This window comes from Cavia porcellus, unplaced genomic scaffold (assembly GCF_034190915.1).
Source record: "Cavia porcellus strain 051 isolate PalLab524CR breed Dunkin Hartley unplaced genomic scaffold, mCavPor4.1 scaffold_6, whole genome shotgun sequence".
Taxonomy (NCBI): domain Eukaryota; kingdom Metazoa; phylum Chordata; class Mammalia; order Rodentia; family Caviidae; genus Cavia; species Cavia porcellus.
Window position 1 is genome coordinate 47,687,964 of NW_026947489.1, and position 18,567 is coordinate 47,706,530.

An 18,567-nucleotide genomic window follows, 5' to 3' on the forward strand; every position below is an offset into this window, starting at 1 on the left:
CATTATGTTGAATGTTAGAAGCCAGTGCAGAAGAATGAAGATTACGTGATAGTACTTACATGAAATGTGTTGAATGGGTGAATTCATAGACCGAGAGCAGATAAATTAGCAAGACAGCCAGGCATGGTGAAGCATGCTTATAATTCCGGATTTCAGAAGGCTGAGCCAGGAGGCTTACGAGTTCAAGATCAGCCTACAGCAACATGGGAAGTTCAAGGTCAGCCTGAGCTACATAGTGAGACACTCTCAAAGCAACAACAAAATAAAACAAGTCAGCAAGAACCCAGGAGTGGTTGCACAAATCTGTAATCCACTTGGAATGCTGAGGCAGGAGGATCTCCGCATGTTGAAGGCCAGACTGGGCTACATAGTGAGTTGAAAGCCAGTTAAAAGGACAAACTGGACACCTCCTCACACATAAAATGTCTGTATCATAGCCAAGTGTGGTGGCTTACACCTGTAATCCCAGCACTCTGGAGGCTGAGGCAGAAGGACTGTTGCAGGTTTGAGACCAGTCTGGGTTACAAAGTAAGCTTAAGGCCTGCCTGAACTGCATAGGGAGACCCTGCATCTAAATAAAAATAAAAGGGGCCAGGGACTTAGCTCAGCGGCCTAAGTGCCTGCCTTGCAAGCACGCAGTCGTGAGTTTGATCCCCAGTACTAAAAAAAAAAACCAGGGCTGGGGATTTAGCTCAGTGGTAGAACACTTGTCTAGCAAGCTAGAAGCCCTGGGTTTGGTCCTGAGCACCAAAAAATAGAAAACAAAAAATCTAAAAAATAAAATAATATGTCCGTATAATGGACAGATGCTTAGTCTGTCTATAGACAGAGGCTGTTCATGTGCAGTGGCACACACGTGTAATCCTGGCACTCAGGAGGCTGAGGCAGAAAGATTGCCTGAGTTTAAGGCCAGCCTGGGCCACATAAGGAGATCTTGTCACCAAGACAAAACAAAACAACAACAACAACAACAAACCCAAAAAACAAGAGGGACAGAATGGAGCAGGGCTTGAAGAAATGAGGAGTGGCTGCTGATGGAGACTGTTTCTTCTAAGGGTGATGAAATGTTCTGAAATTGTAATGGTCCACAGCTTTTTGCATACTCCCAAACCATAGTCCTCTGCATGAGTCATGCGTGTGTGTCTGGTTCTTGAGATTCAACTCAGGGCACCCTGCACACTGGGCAAGCACTGTACCCCTGAGCCCCATCCCCAGCCCTCTTACTTAGAGACAGAGTCTCACCAGCTTGCCCAGCCTGGCCTCACACCTACCATCCTCCTGCCTCAGCCTCCCAAGTAGCTGGGTTTGCAGGCTGGCACCCCTGAAGCTTTCTCTGAACACTTTCAGTGGTGACTTGTGCTGCATGAGTGAGTTTTATCACCATAAACCTTTTTTTTTTTTTTTTAAGACAAAAGACAGGTATTGCACGCTACTGTGATGATACCTCTAGGGGACAGCGGTGTAGCCCCGGCTTGCTCTCAAACTGCAGGCTTCTCAGCTTCTCCCCACAGATGCACATTCACACCAGCCTTCACCACAGACCCAGTGGGAACACCACTGGCGTCCACGCAGGGGATGCCACCACAAAGGGACTGTGTCACCAGGTAATTCCTTGTGTGGGGCGACGCAGAGCAGGCTGGGATGGGACAGCAGCCGTGGCTGTGGCAGGTAATAAGCGTGGAAGGAGGTGGCTGAGTGATGAGAATGAAACCTGAGAGAACAAGGACGGAGGGAAAGGATTCGCCTTGCTGCCTACCTCAGGAAAGCAAATTGTGTCCGAAAGGAGCCTTAGAACCAGGTGTGGTGGGAACCTGGCATCCCGGCACTCTGGGAGGAGGAGGCAGGAGAACTGCAAGTTTGAGCCCAGCCTGGGCAGCTGAGAAATTCACTGAGACCCCAGGAAAAAAAAGGCGGGGGGGGGGGGATGGGGATGGACTCAGTGCAAAGGTCCTGGGGTTAATCCCCAGTACCAATAAATAAGTAAATGAATATACAGATAGGTAAACAGATGGGTGGGTAGAGGCATGCATGTTTAGGCTGGGCTGGGGAATGTGGTAGCTCAGTGGCTGAGCACTTGCCTAATGTGCTGGTCCCAGAAAGAAACACAGATAAGCTATGACACCCAAGGCTACTCAGAGCCAGCAGAAGGATGAGATAAGGAGGTGACGGGTAGGCGGCTGGACAAGCAGGAGAAAAGCCGCCATCTAGCCCTAGTGACCTCCGGCCTCTCCCGCCCTGGGGCTGAAGCCAAGCACTAGTGCTTCCCCCATTTGCAGCCATCTGAGACTGGGAAAAGAATAACAAATTGGACTAGAAAAAAATTTGGTAGACACTGTGGGTTTTAGAGAAACGTGAAAAAGTGGAACTTTCCAAAGCAAGTACTGGAACAGAGCAAATTAAACACTTACTAAATTTACAGGCGTCACTGCATTAAACATTTCCTGCAGTCCTACCTGTTGTCTGGCAGCAGCCCAGCAGGGGACTGAAAATGATCTGAGGGGTTGGGAACACGGCTCAGTGATGGCACCCCTGCTTAGCATGCATGAGCCCCAAATTGGAGCCCCAGCGCCAAAACCACCTGAGAGGCTACAGCCTGACTTTGTGTGGAGTTTTACAAATGGTGAGACAAGGCTGAAAGCATGTATAAACACTGAAGAGGAATACTCTGCTTACGATTTTCTTGGGGCTGAGGATTCATAAAGAGGAAAATGAGAAAATTAGAAAAACAAGAGGAGGTCGAAGGGTAAGGTGCCTGTCCGGTAGCCCCGGCACTTGGGAGGCCGAGGTAAGGGAAGTGCTGCCAGCTCCAGGCCACTGTGGGTTACAGTGAGGGAAGGCTACCCTGGGACCCGGACTACACCAGCAAGACCCTGTCCCAAGACACACACACACAGGGGCAGCGGGGGAGACAGAGAGAGAGATGAGTATCCAACAATACAAAGTAGGGCCAGAGACTGGCAGACTGCTGTCAGACTCGCTCAGAAGCCAGTATCTGGGGGAACAGCAGGTATAAACTTCAAGACTGGAAGCCTGAAAAGTCATTGAAGTTGCCTTCAAGTATATCAAGATAAAATACCTATCTAAGGAAGAATTGGGGATAATGGAAGAAACTGTATGGAGTTTTGTTTTTGGTTTGTTTTGTCTTCTTGTCCTTCTGAGACAGGGTCTCACTCTTCAGTTCATGGAGGCCTTAAGCTCACTTTGTAGCTCAAACTTGCAAGGATCCTCTTGCCCTAGCCTCCTGAGTATTGGTATCACAGGCATGTGCCATCATGCCCAGCTTGTATGAAGATTTCATGCAGTAAGATAATAATTTTCCCAAAATCATTGTTACCTAGTGATGAACTGGTGCTCTGTTGTTACAAGAAAGGGCACGATTCCCAAGCACGGAACAGTGACCTGTTATAGACGGAAATTCACGCACAGGAAGGAGGCAGGCTTAGCTTCCCTTCCAGCTCTAACTCTCATGCAAGGCTGAACTCCACAGTAGCTATGGAAGCCCATATCTGGAATCCAGCACTTAGGAGGCTGAGACAGGAGGAGAACAAGTTCAAGCCTAGCCCATGCTACATAGCAAACTCAGGGGGCAGCTGGGCATCATGGCGAGACTATCTCAAAACACCAAAAGAACAAGATGCTGGAAGTGAATGTGCACACCTGTCACCCCAGCACTCTGGGAGAACAGCTAGGGACAGTGAGTTCCTTTGAGACCTGGGCAAGGCCCAGAAGGGGAAGGGGGGGGCAGAATCCTTACTGGCCTGGAGGTGACTTCCTGGGGACAAGGACACCAGGAGAAAACTAGACAGAGGGGAGAGAAGCCACAGGAGGGGCAGTTTCCAAACAATGGTTCTAAGTAATCAGGAAATAAAACCCCAGCACAAGGGGCCCAGAAGTGCCACAGCAACTTCTGTGAGACTCTGTCTCCCCCTGCTGAGGATGGAGGCTGGGCGGCCTGCATGGGGAAGCATGGTGGGATAGGACGGTTTCTTCTCGGGGAAGAGGCAAGAAAAACACAGGCACTGATAGAAAAGCCTTTCTCCACTGGGGCGCACATAGCCACTTCTTCAGGGCACCCAACTGGTGGCACCAAGTAGGGAAAGACACTGTCGCCCTGGGGAGAGTCCCAGCCTCTCCCACCCTGCCCTCCTGCTCCACAGGGTCCCTTTTAGTTTCTGTTTTGATTTTTTTGAGACAGGGTCTCACTATATAGTCCAGGCTGAACTCACAAAGATCCTTCTGCCTCGGCCTCCCAAATGCTGGGACGATAGACAGGTGCCACCACGCCCGGCTCCATCGCTCTTTCCTATTTGATGTCACCATTCACAACTTTATTCTGTGGAACAGGGACCAGGCACTGCTCTACAGTCAGGCACTGCTTTCTAATGGAAACCAACCAAAAGACTGCTGAGACTTTCCATGCCCGCAGCTGGGAAAACAAAACACTAAGTAAATAAATGCACACATGTACACACCCATGAATCAAAGGGCGTGGCATCCTGGTGTCGCTCTCCAGGGCTCAGAGATAATAACTACCGAGAGGTCTTTGAAGTTCTGCATGAAAGGTTTTACCTAAACACAATTATCCCCGTAAATCCCCCTGGTCCCGTCCCTGCCAGCAGGGTGGCCCTTGTATCCTCACTCCTCTGATGCTGATATTCTGAGATGGCAACTTCTTTGGGCCACAGGAATAAGGGGAACTGAAGTTTCAAATGCTTTTGCTACTTTTTGTCTAATTTCTGTAAGAGCCAAAAGGAAAACAATTCTTTACCTGTGGGGCAATGCAGAGTAAAGAGAAAATTAATGGCGCTCTGGAGGTGAGGTGCTCATTCCAAGTTAAGAAAACATTTGTTAGCAGAAAGGTAATTGAGCAGGAGCCCCAGGAGATGCCACCAGATGGGGAAGCCACAGGAGGAGACAATCACACATTGGCTGTCTGTCTGTGCACAGAAGAGGTGAGTAACCACAGTGCAGGGTTTACTCGATGACAGAATTCCCCTCAGACTCAAACAGCAGGACCAGGAATCAGAATGTCTGAGGTGCTTTTTTTTTTTCAAGGCAGGTGCTTATGCTGCTGAGCTAAATCCCCAGCCCCCTGATGTGCTTTTTAAAGAGGCACACTTAAAACAGATGTGCTGGTGCATGCCAGTAATCAGCACTCAGGAGGCTGAGGCAGGAGGATCACCTCAAGTTCAAGGCTGGCTGAGGCCCTGAACCCAGCGTAGCCTCAGCCAGCCTTAAACCCAGTGTCTATTGGGGTACAGTCTACGCAGTGAGACTACGCAGGTGGAGGAATCTTCCCATGAGACCTCCTTGGCAGCTCTGCCCATCATTGGGGCCCCTGGGACCAGAGCACCCGAGACAAGAGCCGAGGTTTGGAGTCAGGAGAGGGGTGCTGCATGGTATCATGGGACATGCTGTGGGGTACAGGCCTGGCATCTGCTGAGTTTTGTCCTCAGCACCAGGTAGCTCATGCCACCCTGGGAAACACTCCCCTGCTGAGCCTCAGGCTGGGCCAGACAGAATGGGAGATGGTAAAGGTGTGTGCACACACGAGGTGCTCGCCTTCCTTCTGGGGTACCTGAGATTGAACCCAGGTCCTTCAGACTAAGCTCCATCCCCAGACCTGTTTTCAGTTTTCACTTGGAGACAAAGTCTTGCTAAGTCACCCAGGCTGGGCTCAGACTTACAGTCTTCCTGCCTTGGTCCCTGAGTGCAGGACAAGAGGAAGGCACCACCCCTGGCGCGGCATGAGGTTAATGGTGCAAAGATGCTCAGGGGTCCAGGCAGAGAATTCCTCTTCAAATGTGAGGTTTAACCATTTACAAGTGTATGTAGAACTATGCTATACACCTGTGCTTTCAAAACACACTATGGTAACATCAGCCTCTCTGTATTGGGTAACATTCACAACGGTGGAGTGACCATTGGGTCAGCTGGCTTCTAGATACATGCCGACACACACCTACCCTGCACAGCAGTGAAGGAAGAGAGGAGGCTGAGGCAGAGATGGAACATGAGTGTACAAGAGGCAGCAGTGGAAGGCAAATCGGCCTGTCCTGATCCAATGGCTGCTGTGTCCTTGGACATGAGGTCACAATAATGCCAACTCTGGTGCTACTCACTGTTTAACTGAGGAAGTGACTTAGCCAGAAACAACTGGAGAAAACAACCAAGCAGTGAAAGTGCTTGTGGTCTAAGCTAAGGGATCTGGACAGCAGGTGAAGGAAGGGGCATCATCAGCTAGAAACAAAGAAGGGGCATGGCCCAGGGGGGTCAGAAGCAGCCCAGCAGAAAGCGCAGGAGGTGGACAGCAGCCTGAGCACCAGGCTCCTGCTGCTGACACCCAGGAGGAGGACAGTGTTGCCCTGCCCACCTCCACCAGCCCTTCCGCTTTCTCCCTGCCCCTTTCTCTTCCTCCTCCTCCTCCAACAGGAACAACCTCTAGCCAGCACCAACCACAAGAGTCCCCGGGGAACATGGACACACAAGCAGAACCAGGACAGGACACGGATGTGACAACAAAGCAGAGAGAGATGATGGAGGGATGGGAAAGGTTTCCTGGACCAGACAGCGTTACTCAGGCCTTGAAAACAAAGACACAAAAGAGAAAACGAAGACTCAGAGCACAAAAGAGTAAGAACAGCATGGCAGAAACTTCACGGGTGTGTTCTGATCCGGGGAGAGAACCAAGCCTTTTGGATTCTCAGGACTGCTGACCTTCAGGGCATGAGACCCATTCATGCAGGCGACTGCAGGGCAGTCATGGTGAGAGGGGCTGACGTGACCAGGTCAAGCCCACGTCCCTGCATGACACCCACTGGCACCGTCTGGACACCATCCTCTTCCTGATGCTTTGCAGTCACTGAGGATTTAACAGTGTACTGCCAGAGAGCTCAGCAGGGAAAGTCGGTGACATCTTTTACAGAACAGAAACCAGCAAAGTTTAATAGAAGCAGAGCTGAGAAAGGGGTAGGAGACAAGGAGAATCAGTACATTAAAATGCTGCAGGAGAAGGGCTGGGGATTTAGCTTGGCGGTATAAGCACCTGCCTTGCAAGCAGGCGGTCGTGAGTTCGATCCCCCGTACTGATAAAAATGAAAAAGACAAAAAAAAAAAAAAAAAGTGCTGCAGGAGGCCAGGTGTGGTGGCCCGTGCCTGCAATCCCAGCACAGGAGGCAGACACAAAGGATCACCACAAGTTCCACAGTGCACCAGCCTGCACCACACAGTGAGAGCCTGCCTCCAAACACCAACAAACAGAAAAGGCAGAGAACCCTGTGTGGCGGGAGCACAGCTCAGTGACCAAGCAGCCAGCTCGCGGAGGCCTCGCACCACAGACGCACGCACGCACACGGCAACATTTCTTTCCTGTTTGATTATTAAAGAACTTTTCATTGTTATTCTTACTTTTAGAAACTTTTTTTTTTTTTTTTTTAAATCTGTACAAATAAATTTATTAAAATATTGCTGAAGATATACATTTATTAATATGGAAAGAGATCCAAAATATAGTAAGGCAGGCTAATAAACCTCACATGCACATGATCAAAATATAACATATGTATGTATGGAAATGTCAAACTGAAACTGATTAATTTGTATTCTATGTGAAAGGATTTTGCCCTGGACACTGCAGCCTTAAGAACCTCGGAGACGGAACCAAGGGGCTTTATCTTGAGGTCATCTTCCTGGCCCCTAGGCAATTTGCCTGTGGTGCGAAACGAATTCCAATGGGCTACTTGTACATCAGTAATGCCCCTTACCATCACCCCAAACCAAAGCTATATGTATGCCCCCCACACCATGTGTCTGGTAGAGAGATAAGCCAGACTTCAGTGATCGTGGGGTTCTCTGCGTTCTCAAAATAAAGGCCACTTTTATTTCATATTTGTATCTTTTTACCCAAAAATTCTATTAGTTGGTTCCCCAACCGGAACAGCGGGCGAGTGACTCCTGGGGTCTTCCCAGTTTGAGTTCCCCTGCCGATTCATGAACTGGATCGCCTCCTGGATTAATTCCTCATTTCTCAATATGCAGGAGCTGCTCAACTTGTCGCTGCTGGTTTACAAACAACACTGGTCTAATTCTGTCTGAGGATTACTTCATGGTGGGCCAGGCCCCATGCCGGATCTTCCTTCTGTCCCTGGTCTGGGGTAGCAGTTCTCACATCCCTTGGGCAGCCCAGAGCAGAGCCAATACTTTAATCTACCAGGACTCCACTTGTGCTTTTAGTGGTGGCTATACAGACACGAGTTGGAACTGATTGCCGTCGGTCTAAAAGGCCAGGTGACGATCTGGTCTGCTTTGGGTCACGTCCCTTAGCTCACTTTACTGTGATTGGATCATGGGAAATATTTTTTCCTGTCCCCCAATAAACACACCTCTGGGGTGCCTGTTTCAAAAGGCTACCCAAAACCAAAAAGCTAATCTTTTATTTACGCTTTTATCGCAATGGCAGCAAGTTGGCAGAAACTCTCCATCTTTAGGAAGGATGTGTCCTTCACTCACTCTGCTCCTCCAGGATCCCTCCCTCTTCCCACACTTAGGAGGCAGCTCCTAAGCCTATCCCCTATATCTCACACACCAAATCCTGCAGCTTTCTCAGCCAAAGGCTGAGTCCCTTATGTCGTCCTCTCCTCCCTCCTTCACCCATTTCTCTTTTTTTTTTTTTTAATTTTATTTAAGGAGAAAAGAAAAAAAAAAAAGCAGGGAAAGGGTACAAGTTATACAGATTTACAGAAAAAAAATGAACAGTAGGAAATCACTAGTTAATGGATTACATATTGTCATCTTAGAAATAATTGTTCAAGTCACAAAATTAAAGCTTGTAAAGTGGACATTCCATCAATGATACTGCAAACAGTTCTGTTCACTGATCCAATAAAACTCTGTGATATCATTTTCTATCTTATACACTTAAATATACATGCAGTTATATAGTTTGGAGCACTTTCTTTTCCTCTCTTTTGTACCATGACTATTACACATTTTGGGTTTCATTGCTCCCACGGTTCTTATTACTTTTTTGGAAGAGAGTAAAACCAAATGTGACATAAGAGAACAGACTCGGTCAAGTCAAAAGGGTGGACATAATAGATAATGTAAAAACATAATACAAGGTGATCAACAATGGTTACCATAATGCCTCCCGCTATCTCTAATAGAATTGCCTATATCATCAGTTATAATAAAATTGAACAAAACAGTAAAGAACGAAACCAACAAAACCAAAACATTGGAGACATTGTAGGTCTTCAAAAGTAGATAAAAGTCAACAAGAATGGGCGTCATAATGAATCTCATTATCTTTACAGCTGATGCCTAAACTTTCGAACCTGATACTATCCAGCAAAACAGAATAGGGGAACATCAGTTAAAAACCAGATGGTGAGACTAATACAGGGCTTTAAATCAAGGTAACGAAAAGTCAAAGTGGGTTACTATAATATATCCTGCTATTTTTTTCCTTTAATTAAAAGGATAAAGATAAAAAAGTAAATAATGGAGTGGAGATTGAGATAAAAGAGGGCATAACAATGAAACAGCGCAGATCAAAACATAACCATTTAAGCAGAATAGTGTTTCACCACCAGATAATCCTAACCTAAAAGTAGTTACCATATTGTCTCTTTCTTTGAAATCCTTGAGTACAACTTCGTATACTGTAGCATTAAGTATATCAAAACAATGTAAAACCATTCAAGAGAATGACAGCATTACAGAGTATTTAGAATCGACTAACAGAAAATGAACAATGGTTTCTGTATAATCTCCTTGTCTTTAAAAGGTTTTTGCTTATACTATCGTACATAATAAAATCCAATAAGATACAGCCTATTTAGACCATTGGAGACAGAAGGACAAAAGCTAGATGAGACTTCAAAACAAGATGATACTAAATCAGTATTACCTATTAAGATGTCATTTTCTCCAAAATAGCTGTTCCTATCATCCAATCTTCTCTGCCTCATTTCTGTTGAGCTCTTTTTCTGTCAGTAGCTGTCAGTTTGTCTTCTTCATTTTGTTCTCTGCTCCATTCGTTGTGGCCTCTCTGCTATTATTTCTGGATTCTTTGTATTTTTCTTTTTTTAGAATATCCTGCAAAACTCTCTTTAGAGTTGAATTGGTGGTTGCAAATTCCCCCAGTTCCTCTTTATCCTGGAAGCACCTTGTTTTTCCATCAATTTCCAGGGACAGTTGTGCAGGATATCTCAATCTTGGCTGGAGATTATTATCTTTCAAAGCTTGAATTATTTCCCCCCACGCTCTTCGTGATTTGATGGTTTGTGCCGAGAAATCTGCTGTAATTCTGATGGGTGTTCCCTTGTAAGTGGTCTGTTTCTTGTCTCTTACAGCTTTTAATATTCTGTTCTTGTATTGAATTTCTGGAATTTTTATTATTATATGCCTGGGTGTTGCTCTGTTTGGGTTGTAGGTGGCTGGGGTCCTGTATGCCTCATATATCTGAGTATCTTTACCTTTTGCTAAATTAGGAAAATTCTCCTGGATTATTTCTGTGAGTAGCTTTTGTAGTTCACTTGTTTGTGTCCCTACTTCTTCTTTTATGTTCTTAATCCTTAAGTTATGGATCCTCTTATCATCTTCTTGTCTTTGTATTATTGCTGTTTGTTTCTTTGTTATTTTTAAGAAGTTTTTCATTTCATTCTCCCATATTACAAATCTGCCCTCCAGTTCAGATAGTCTGTCCTTAGTTTCTTTCAAGCTGTTATGCCAGTCTTCTATAGACTTCTTAGTATCTTGGTAGTGCCTTTGAACCTGCTTCACGTATTCTATGCTTTCTCTGTTTTCTCCATCAAACAATTCTCCCCTTTTTTTCTGTTCTTTCATTCCACCACCTGTTTTTTCTTGGGTGGTACTTAGCATTTCTCTAACTATTCTGCCTACTTCTAGCTTCAGGTCGTTGATAACTTCATTCCTGAATTGGTCTATGAGGCTCTCTATATGGTGCCTTATGTATATTGGTGCGGTGTCTGCAATTGCCTGTTTCTCAGAATTGGGGGCCGAGGAGCCTTTCTTGTTGCTGCCTTTTCCCATGCTGCCTCTTCTTCTCTGTTCCTTATATATGCAAGCTTATATAAGAGGCCCAGCTTCTCTCCCAGTCAGCCACAGCCTGATCGAATTGCGCCAGTTAGGTGTTCCCGCTCACCGCTGCGCACCAGGGAGTTACGGACCAGGCAGCCTACGCGTCTCCCCTCCCGGCCACCGTCAGGCTCTGGGATCTGGGTTGGGACAGTCTACCAGGTCCGAGGGCAGCGTCACGCAGGCCAGGCACTTTTCACCAATCCCGCCTGAGAGGGGGTTGTGTGGCTGGAGTCGCCACAGCGCCCTGCTCCCGCAGGACTGCTTGGGCCCAGAAAGTCCTCTGCTGGAGTCAAACTGTGGTAGAGTGTCAGTTTCTCTCACTCACCTCACCACAAGTCAGTGCACGCCTCCCTGCCGTTCGCAGATTGCCGTTCTCAGAGCTTCTGTGTGTCTCTCTCCTTGCCGAGCCACTGTAGAGGCAGCCAGCCGCCACGCGGCGGGAAACCCAAATCGCGGCTTACAATGGCGCGGGGTCCAGCCTCCACACCGAGGCTTTTCTCTTCATGTTTTAGCACCAGGACTGCATTCCAAGTTGGTTTCTCTCAGCCCAGTTCGTTCCTGAGTCAGCAGAGCATATCTCCACCTGCTTATGTCTCCTTAGTCCGCACCATTCCTGGCTTCTGAGCCGAGTCTTTCAGAGAGCCTCCGGTAGTTGCTGTTATCTGTCCGCCATGTTCTCCCGGAAGTCTCTACTTTTAGAAACTTGAAAGGCAATTTTTCACATCCAATAATCCTTTATTTCATATATAAAAGCCTCCCACTACACTTCACATTTTCTCATTATTTCAATTGACAGAGGACACATTTTCAAATGGGCTTTCGGTACAGCCTCTTCTTAAAGGGAAACGATGAAAAGGAGAGGTTGACCTTTCGGTGTCTGCTGAAGTTAATTCCTAAGTGGACGGTCAGAATGAGGACCGGAAATCCATCCACGAAGCTGTATTCCATTCTGTCCAGTGCTGAGGATTTATTTCTAGTTCCACCTCAGAAACAGCTATGGGCAGAGTGCTCCAGGGAGCACTCACTCCCACAGCTGTCCTGGCTGAGGAAAAAAAAAAATCATCCTTGCTGGTGATGAGGGGTCCAGGAAACGGAGGCACATGGCACCAACAGAATCACCGAGAGCAGTGATGGTGAATCTTCTAGAGTGGCCACTGATACAAACTGCTGGCGGCAGCACACACGGGTTTGCCCCCAGTGGCCTAGACAGATCTTAAAGCCCAGGTGCTCAGCTCATCCCAGGTCTGGATGCGCTGACTTCCAGCCAGGACAAGGGTCCCTCTCCGTGGAGCCCAGGAACCGGGCTTACAGTGGGGTCAGCTGGTAAGGCTGTGGGGCTGGGGCCCATGACTTAGCGACACTCACTGCCTGGGGGGAAAGGCACCAATCAGAGTCTCAAAGGCAGAGCTCGGCATGGGGCCAGCTCAGCACACGCCAGGCCTCGGTCCAGCCTCCACCACAATGGAAACAAACAAATACAACGCAAAGCCTGTGGCAGAGATTAAATAACCAAACAGAGGGCTACTTATTACAAAAGTTAGTGTTTCCTTTCCTGTGTTTCATGTTTTCCCTTTATGTCAGTAAATGATGGATAAAGTGACCAGAAACCTGCATGATTAAATAACATTAACAAGTTCAATAACAAACCACATTTTGGAGAATAAGGTTCAAGAGACTGAAAAAACTATCCTCTAACCCAACACATCCCTCATTGCACATTTTCCTATTTGTTTACATGATTTAAATATACATACAGCATGACCTTAACACATTGACTGAAGTAAATTCACAGCCTTATACACGGATACTTGACGCCTTGAAAAGACCTTTCTCTGACCCTAGGAACACCAAAGTGACTTGTCACTTCATACCTCTGGGGCAACAGATCTCTCCCTTTTCTCTAATTCAGCATTCTGCTGTAGTGACCCCAGAACCCACTGTGACAGAGATCCATCCTCCCTAAAGAGGAACTCGCGTGGATTACCTCCCAGAGGACCCCGCAGAGCCCAGGCCACAAATCTGGAATCAAGGCCACATATTGGAATGGTCACAACAATGCTAAATGTCACAAAGACTAAACACTCCAGGAGCCAAAGTCACCGAGAACAATGTCAGAGGAGAACATGTTGGCGATCATGCGAAGCTGTGTTTGGTCAGGAGCAGTTGCCTTGGAGACCAGGATGCACCTCGAAGTAAGGCCTTCTTTGTCCCAGGCAGGCTCACGGCTCCGTCTGCTGGAGCCCTGTCTGCACTGTGATCAATGCTTCAGAGGTGAGCTGCTCTCCGTGAATACATTATTCAAGCAAACACTGTCACCTGTCCCCTCAAATCCTGGTAAACAGCGGTCCAAGGCCGGGACAATTAAGGTTAAAGGACAGACCCAGTAGGCCAAATGAAGATGCTGGTGGCTTTGACCCCACTCAGTACATTCAGAAAACAATGAAGTCAGCACACTAATTCCGTAGTGTAGAAAACCCAGCACAGCTTCCCTGTGACGGGGGTCCTGGGTGGCCAGCAGTGCTAAGGCCTCCTATGCTGAGGTTAGGGTGGCACGGAGACAGCCAATACCTAACAGTCCTCGTGTGTCCCTCTGCTGTTTGCTTCTCATGAGCACCAGTCACTCGCCCAATACGTGAGCTTGTCTCCGCTGCGTCAGAGCAGCCACCTCCCTTGCGATCAGCGGGGAGATAAACAGAATCGTACAGCTCGTCTGCGAAAAGAAAGAGCGAGAAACGTGCGCGGCCCTTCCCTGCTGTCAGGAATTTGTGTTGGAGCATAGCAATGGATGGGAACAATTAAAAGGTGACTTACCCTTTGATGGATTAGAAAATTACTTTTGAAAATTATCCTTAATATCACACAAAATACTTCAGTGCCATATTAGTTGTCAAAACAAACCAACAAAAAACCCAAAACTAAAGCTCATGATGGCCATAGGCAGAACAAAAAACCGTTGGGCACGTGGATGAAAAGCAGGTCGCCTCTCATCGCCCAGCTTTGTTTGCTCCAGCAGTCTCCAGTGTGCCACATCGGCAGAAGCCACTGTCCTCCCACAGCAGGAGCATCGGGAACAGAATGGCAGGGGACGGTCTCCAGAAGCCAGAGGCAAAAGAAACGTATGCCAGGCCTGCTGGAGCTGGCTATCCTGGGCTCCTGCAGCAGCTCAGAGCAGTGCTGCCCCCAGTCAGGATGGCCTTGCTTAAGGACAGCACACTGAACATGCCCTAGGCGATCACCAGACTCTCGGGCAGACCATCCCAATAATGTGACTGAGTAAGTCACACACCTGTTCAATAGAAAAAACTGTTTTTTTCAGGTTTTTTGCAATAGGGTTCCACTACATAGTCTAGGCCAGCCTTGAAGTCACCCTGTAGCCCAGGCTGGCGTCGACTTCACAGTTACTGCCTCAGCTTTCCAAAATTTGGAATTATAAGTATGCATCATCAAACCTGGCCAGAAAGTAACTTTTTTTTTGTACCGGGGATCCAACTCACGACCTTGTACTTGCTAGGCAGGAACTTATGCCGCTGAGCTACATCCCTGGCCAGAAAGCAACACTGTAAAAGCACAGGCCTTTTTCTGTACTGGCCTTCTCCCAGACAGTATAAAGTGAGAGCTGAATGTGACTATTACTTCCTCCGAGACCACCATTGCTCTGGCACCTGCACAGAGCAGTCAGCCTGAGTTAACTCTGTATGGCGTGGCATACGCTGAAATTCCCTTCACAACCCCAAATTATATTCAGCAGAGACTGAGCAGCCAGAGAAGTACAGTAATTGGTGCTGGGTGATCCAAAAGGAAGACCTGCTGTTCTGCATTACATCCGGCAACCCTTACTGCACTTGGGTGAGAGCCCTTCCCTTCCTTGACAAAGACTCTGCCTTTCAGACTAAGAAATGGTGCTTTTTGCAAAAGAATCTTTAAAAGCAGCCAGCAATGGGGACTGGAGATTTAGCTCAGCGGCATAAATGCCTGCCTTGCAAGCAGACAGTCGTGAGTTCGATCCCTGGTACCGGTAAAAACAAAGGCATGCTTACCATGAGAATGAAAAAGTAGAAAACCCACATCCAGCCTAGGTTGTCCTGGATCAAAGACACCAAATACTAAAAGGGAGAGAAAGAAATCACAATGTCAACTTTTGGAAATTACCAAAATGAAGTGGCTGCGAAGCGGATGGAGCACAGCTATCTTGGCAATCAGGAAGTGCGCCAGGCACTGGATATAAGCCCTGCGGAGTCCCAACCCACACAGCACACAACGGAGGGGCAGCTCAGCGGGTCTGTCCTCACGCAGGACTCCAGACAGAAGGCTGGTGCCCCAGCCACCCACTTAACCACCGCCCCCAGCAAGAGGCGCCACAGCTGAGGCCTGCAGGCTCTGAAGGGCACTGCCAGCTTCGTCCCATCATCAGTGGCTCCCGGGATTCCTGGGCTCTTGCCATTTTAATCATTTTTAAACCTAGTACATTCACAATGCTGTACAACCACTATTTCCAAAATGTTTTCATTAACCAACGGAAACTCTACACTTAGGCCAAGTATGGTGACAAGACCTGTAATTCTAGCACTCAGGAGGCTGAGGCAGGAAAAGAAAAGAAGAAAACCTACACCTAGTAAACAGTAATGCCTCGTCACCGGGTGCTTACCCAGCCCTGGCAACCTGCAATCTTCCTTCTCTCTGTGAATTTGCTGACTGTGGGTGTTCCACGTAAATGGAATCATGGAATTGTGGTCCTTTTGAGTCTAGCTTAGTTCACTTATCATAACATTTTCAAGGTTCACCCATGCTGCTAATACGTGTTAGATCTTCGCCCCTTTTCAGAGCTGAAGAGTACTCCACACACCATGGTTTGGTTTTTTTGTTTTGTTTTGTTTTTTGTCTTTTTCCTTTTTATCGGTACCAGGGATCGAACCCACGACTGCCTGCTTGCAAGGGAGGCGCTTATGCCGCTGAGCTAAATCCCCAGCCTGACAGCTTGTTTACTCATTCATCTGTTGAACATTTAAGTTGTTTCCAACTTTTAGCTACCATCAGTATAGTACAATGAATACTGGTATACAAGCATCTGAGTCCCTGTTTTTAAGTCTTTTGAGAACTCACCTAGGAGTAGAATTACTGGACCATATGATATGGGCAATCTATGCTTGTTTTTTTTTTTTTTTTTTTTTTTTTTTTGAGGGGTCACCAAGATATTTCCCACAGCACCAGTACCAGCCTACATTCTCATGAGCAATGCAATGCTCTGATTTCCCCTCATTCTCATCAATGCTTATTACTTCAAAGTTCTTAATCATACCACCTCAGGAGGTATGAAGCCCCATCTCACCATATTCTAAACTCACATTTCCCTAATAAGGGTGTTGGGAATCTTTTGAGTGTCTACTGGTACTTGTAATACAGTTTGTTATGAAGGTTTGTCTCTGTGTTTTGTTCTAAGGGTTTTATAACTTTAGTTCATAAAGTTAGGTCTTTAATCCATTTAGTTAACTTTCGAATCATATAAAGTAAGGGTCCAACTCCATTCATTTATGGATATTCATTCTATGCAAATACCCAGCCTTGCCAATATCATTTATTGATGAGAACACTCTTTTCCACTGAATGGCCATGGCGCCCTTGTTGAAAACCAACTGAGCACAGGTGTACATCAATCACTATTGCAGCAGGGAGGAAAGAACAATGAATCTTTCTTGAAGGAGTCAGGAGAGGCAGAGGCACTGATGTTACTCAGAGGAGTAGGGAAAAGAAGAGTAAGAGGAAGACGAGGCTGAGAGCTTCAATCTCAAGTCATGGGGTCTGTGATTTCCCCCCACAGGCAACAGGAAATTGCTCAGAAATCACCACAGAGGGGGATGTACACTGCCGACAACAGCCCCACACACTCCCTGACACTGGCGCCCCTGAGATGGGCTAAGCCAAGGCAAGCACCTGGAAGGGCTCATCCCAGTGTCCTTATCTGCTTAACAAAGCAAACATCAGTGAGAAAAGATAACTATAGTACAGTACGTGGACACAAGACGCCCTACGTGGACACAGGACACCCTACAGCTACCCTTCCCTTCAACTGGGAAGTCACCTGAGCTGGCAGTCGTCAGCATCTTCTTTTTTTTTTTTGGTCTTTTTCGTTTTTATCGGTACCAGAGATCGAACTCATGATTGCCTGCTTGCAAGGCAGGCGCTTATGCCGCTGAGCTAAATCCCCAGCCCCAGCATCTTCTTCTTACTCGCACCCCAGGGCAGGATCAGGGATGTAATTCTCCAAACTTTGCTAAACATTTTCTTTATTTTTGCCCTTAAATCGTACAATCAAGTACGCCAAGCCTGTTGATGCATCATTCATTCATTCTGCACACACTCACCAGTACACTGGACCGTCTCCTGGGGGGCAGCCAGAGCTATGGTATGAGGCCATGACAGCACGCAGGCCAATCTGCCAGGCTCACGAAGCCACACTGCGTGGATGCAGACAGCAGCCCCTGCAGCGAGCACAGCAGTGGTGTAGGACCTCCATGCCAGCTCACTCATCAAGCATGGCCAAGCACCTCCAAGCGGGCCCAAGAGCACACTTCTGGGCCACTCGTGCCCCCGAAAGTCAGCACTAAGGATCTTCTGTCCTTCTCCCGGCCTCTCTCTACCTGGGGCATCACCGATGGTCTCCCTGCCTACCCATGACCTGGTGCCTCTGCCTCCTGACCACTGGGCACTCCTTGAGGTTCTCCCTACCTATTCTCCGCTAAACACCTGATCCACTCCCAAGGCTCAGCTGTTTTATCCACGCAAGTGACTTCTGTGTTGGTAAAGTTAGCACCCCAGGGCCCTGAGTGGTACAGCCACAAGTTTTCTGAGTGTCCCACACAAGAGACACTTGAATGAGAAGGCTTGAATGAAAGCCAGACTGCACAACCCAAGCCATTCTAGCTGCACACAATAGGTAACCTCGGCTCCTCAGAGACCCTCGATGTCAGATCACGTAAGAATCCCAGGAAGGCCTGGTGAACAGATCCCGGACTCCATCGAGCACATTGCAGCGAGCTCTGTGTTCTACACACAACATCTCCCAACGATGCTCTGAAGCAGACATTTGGGAAACTGCAACTCAAAGACAGTGAGAGGCCGTGGGCGCACGAAGTAGAGATGCAGGCAGGGAGGGAGCAGGTTACCCCAGCGTCTACAAGAGGGACACAGAGGGACCCTGGAGCACAGGGCAGGCAGGGTTTGCACCAGGCTATGTATGAGAAGTATGCGTATTTCGTGTGCCCCTCTGGAGTGCCACGTTCAACCTGGGAGAAAGGGGGTGGCAGCTGGGGCAGAAGGGTCAGCCCAGGAAGTTAGGAAGAACCTAGAAGTCAAAGTCAGAAGGAGGAATTCAGTCAGGTAGAGGGCTTGAGGGCTTCCTCGGTGGGCCACATCTGTGGGACCATGGAGGAGAGGAGGCAACTAAGGCTTCCAGCACAGACTCTCACA

General features: G+C 47.7%; 1 protein-coding gene across 10 annotated transcripts in view; it reads right to left on the bottom strand.

Moving 5' to 3' along the window:
* Positions 1-18,567, bottom strand: part of Slc37a3 (solute carrier family 37 member 3) — a 69,367-nt gene that overhangs the window by 18,225 nt on the left and 32,575 nt on the right. For 4 of the 10 annotated variants that reach the window (XM_063250590.1, XM_063250583.1, XM_063250584.1 and 1 more), the window contains 2 exons: positions 15,141-15,206; positions 60-193 (listed from right to left, as the gene is read on the bottom strand). The exons of 1 other annotated variant lie outside the window; for it this stretch is intronic. In XM_063250590.1, the coding sequence (XP_063106660.1) occupies positions 60-193; positions 15,141-15,206 (200 nt within the window). Of the gene's footprint in view, positions 1-59; positions 194-7,464; positions 13,814-15,140; positions 15,207-16,247; positions 18,443-18,567 lie in introns of those variants that run through there. 5 more of the 10 variants (XM_063250587.1, XM_063250586.1, XM_003475340.5 and 2 more) reach the window with 4 other exon arrangements.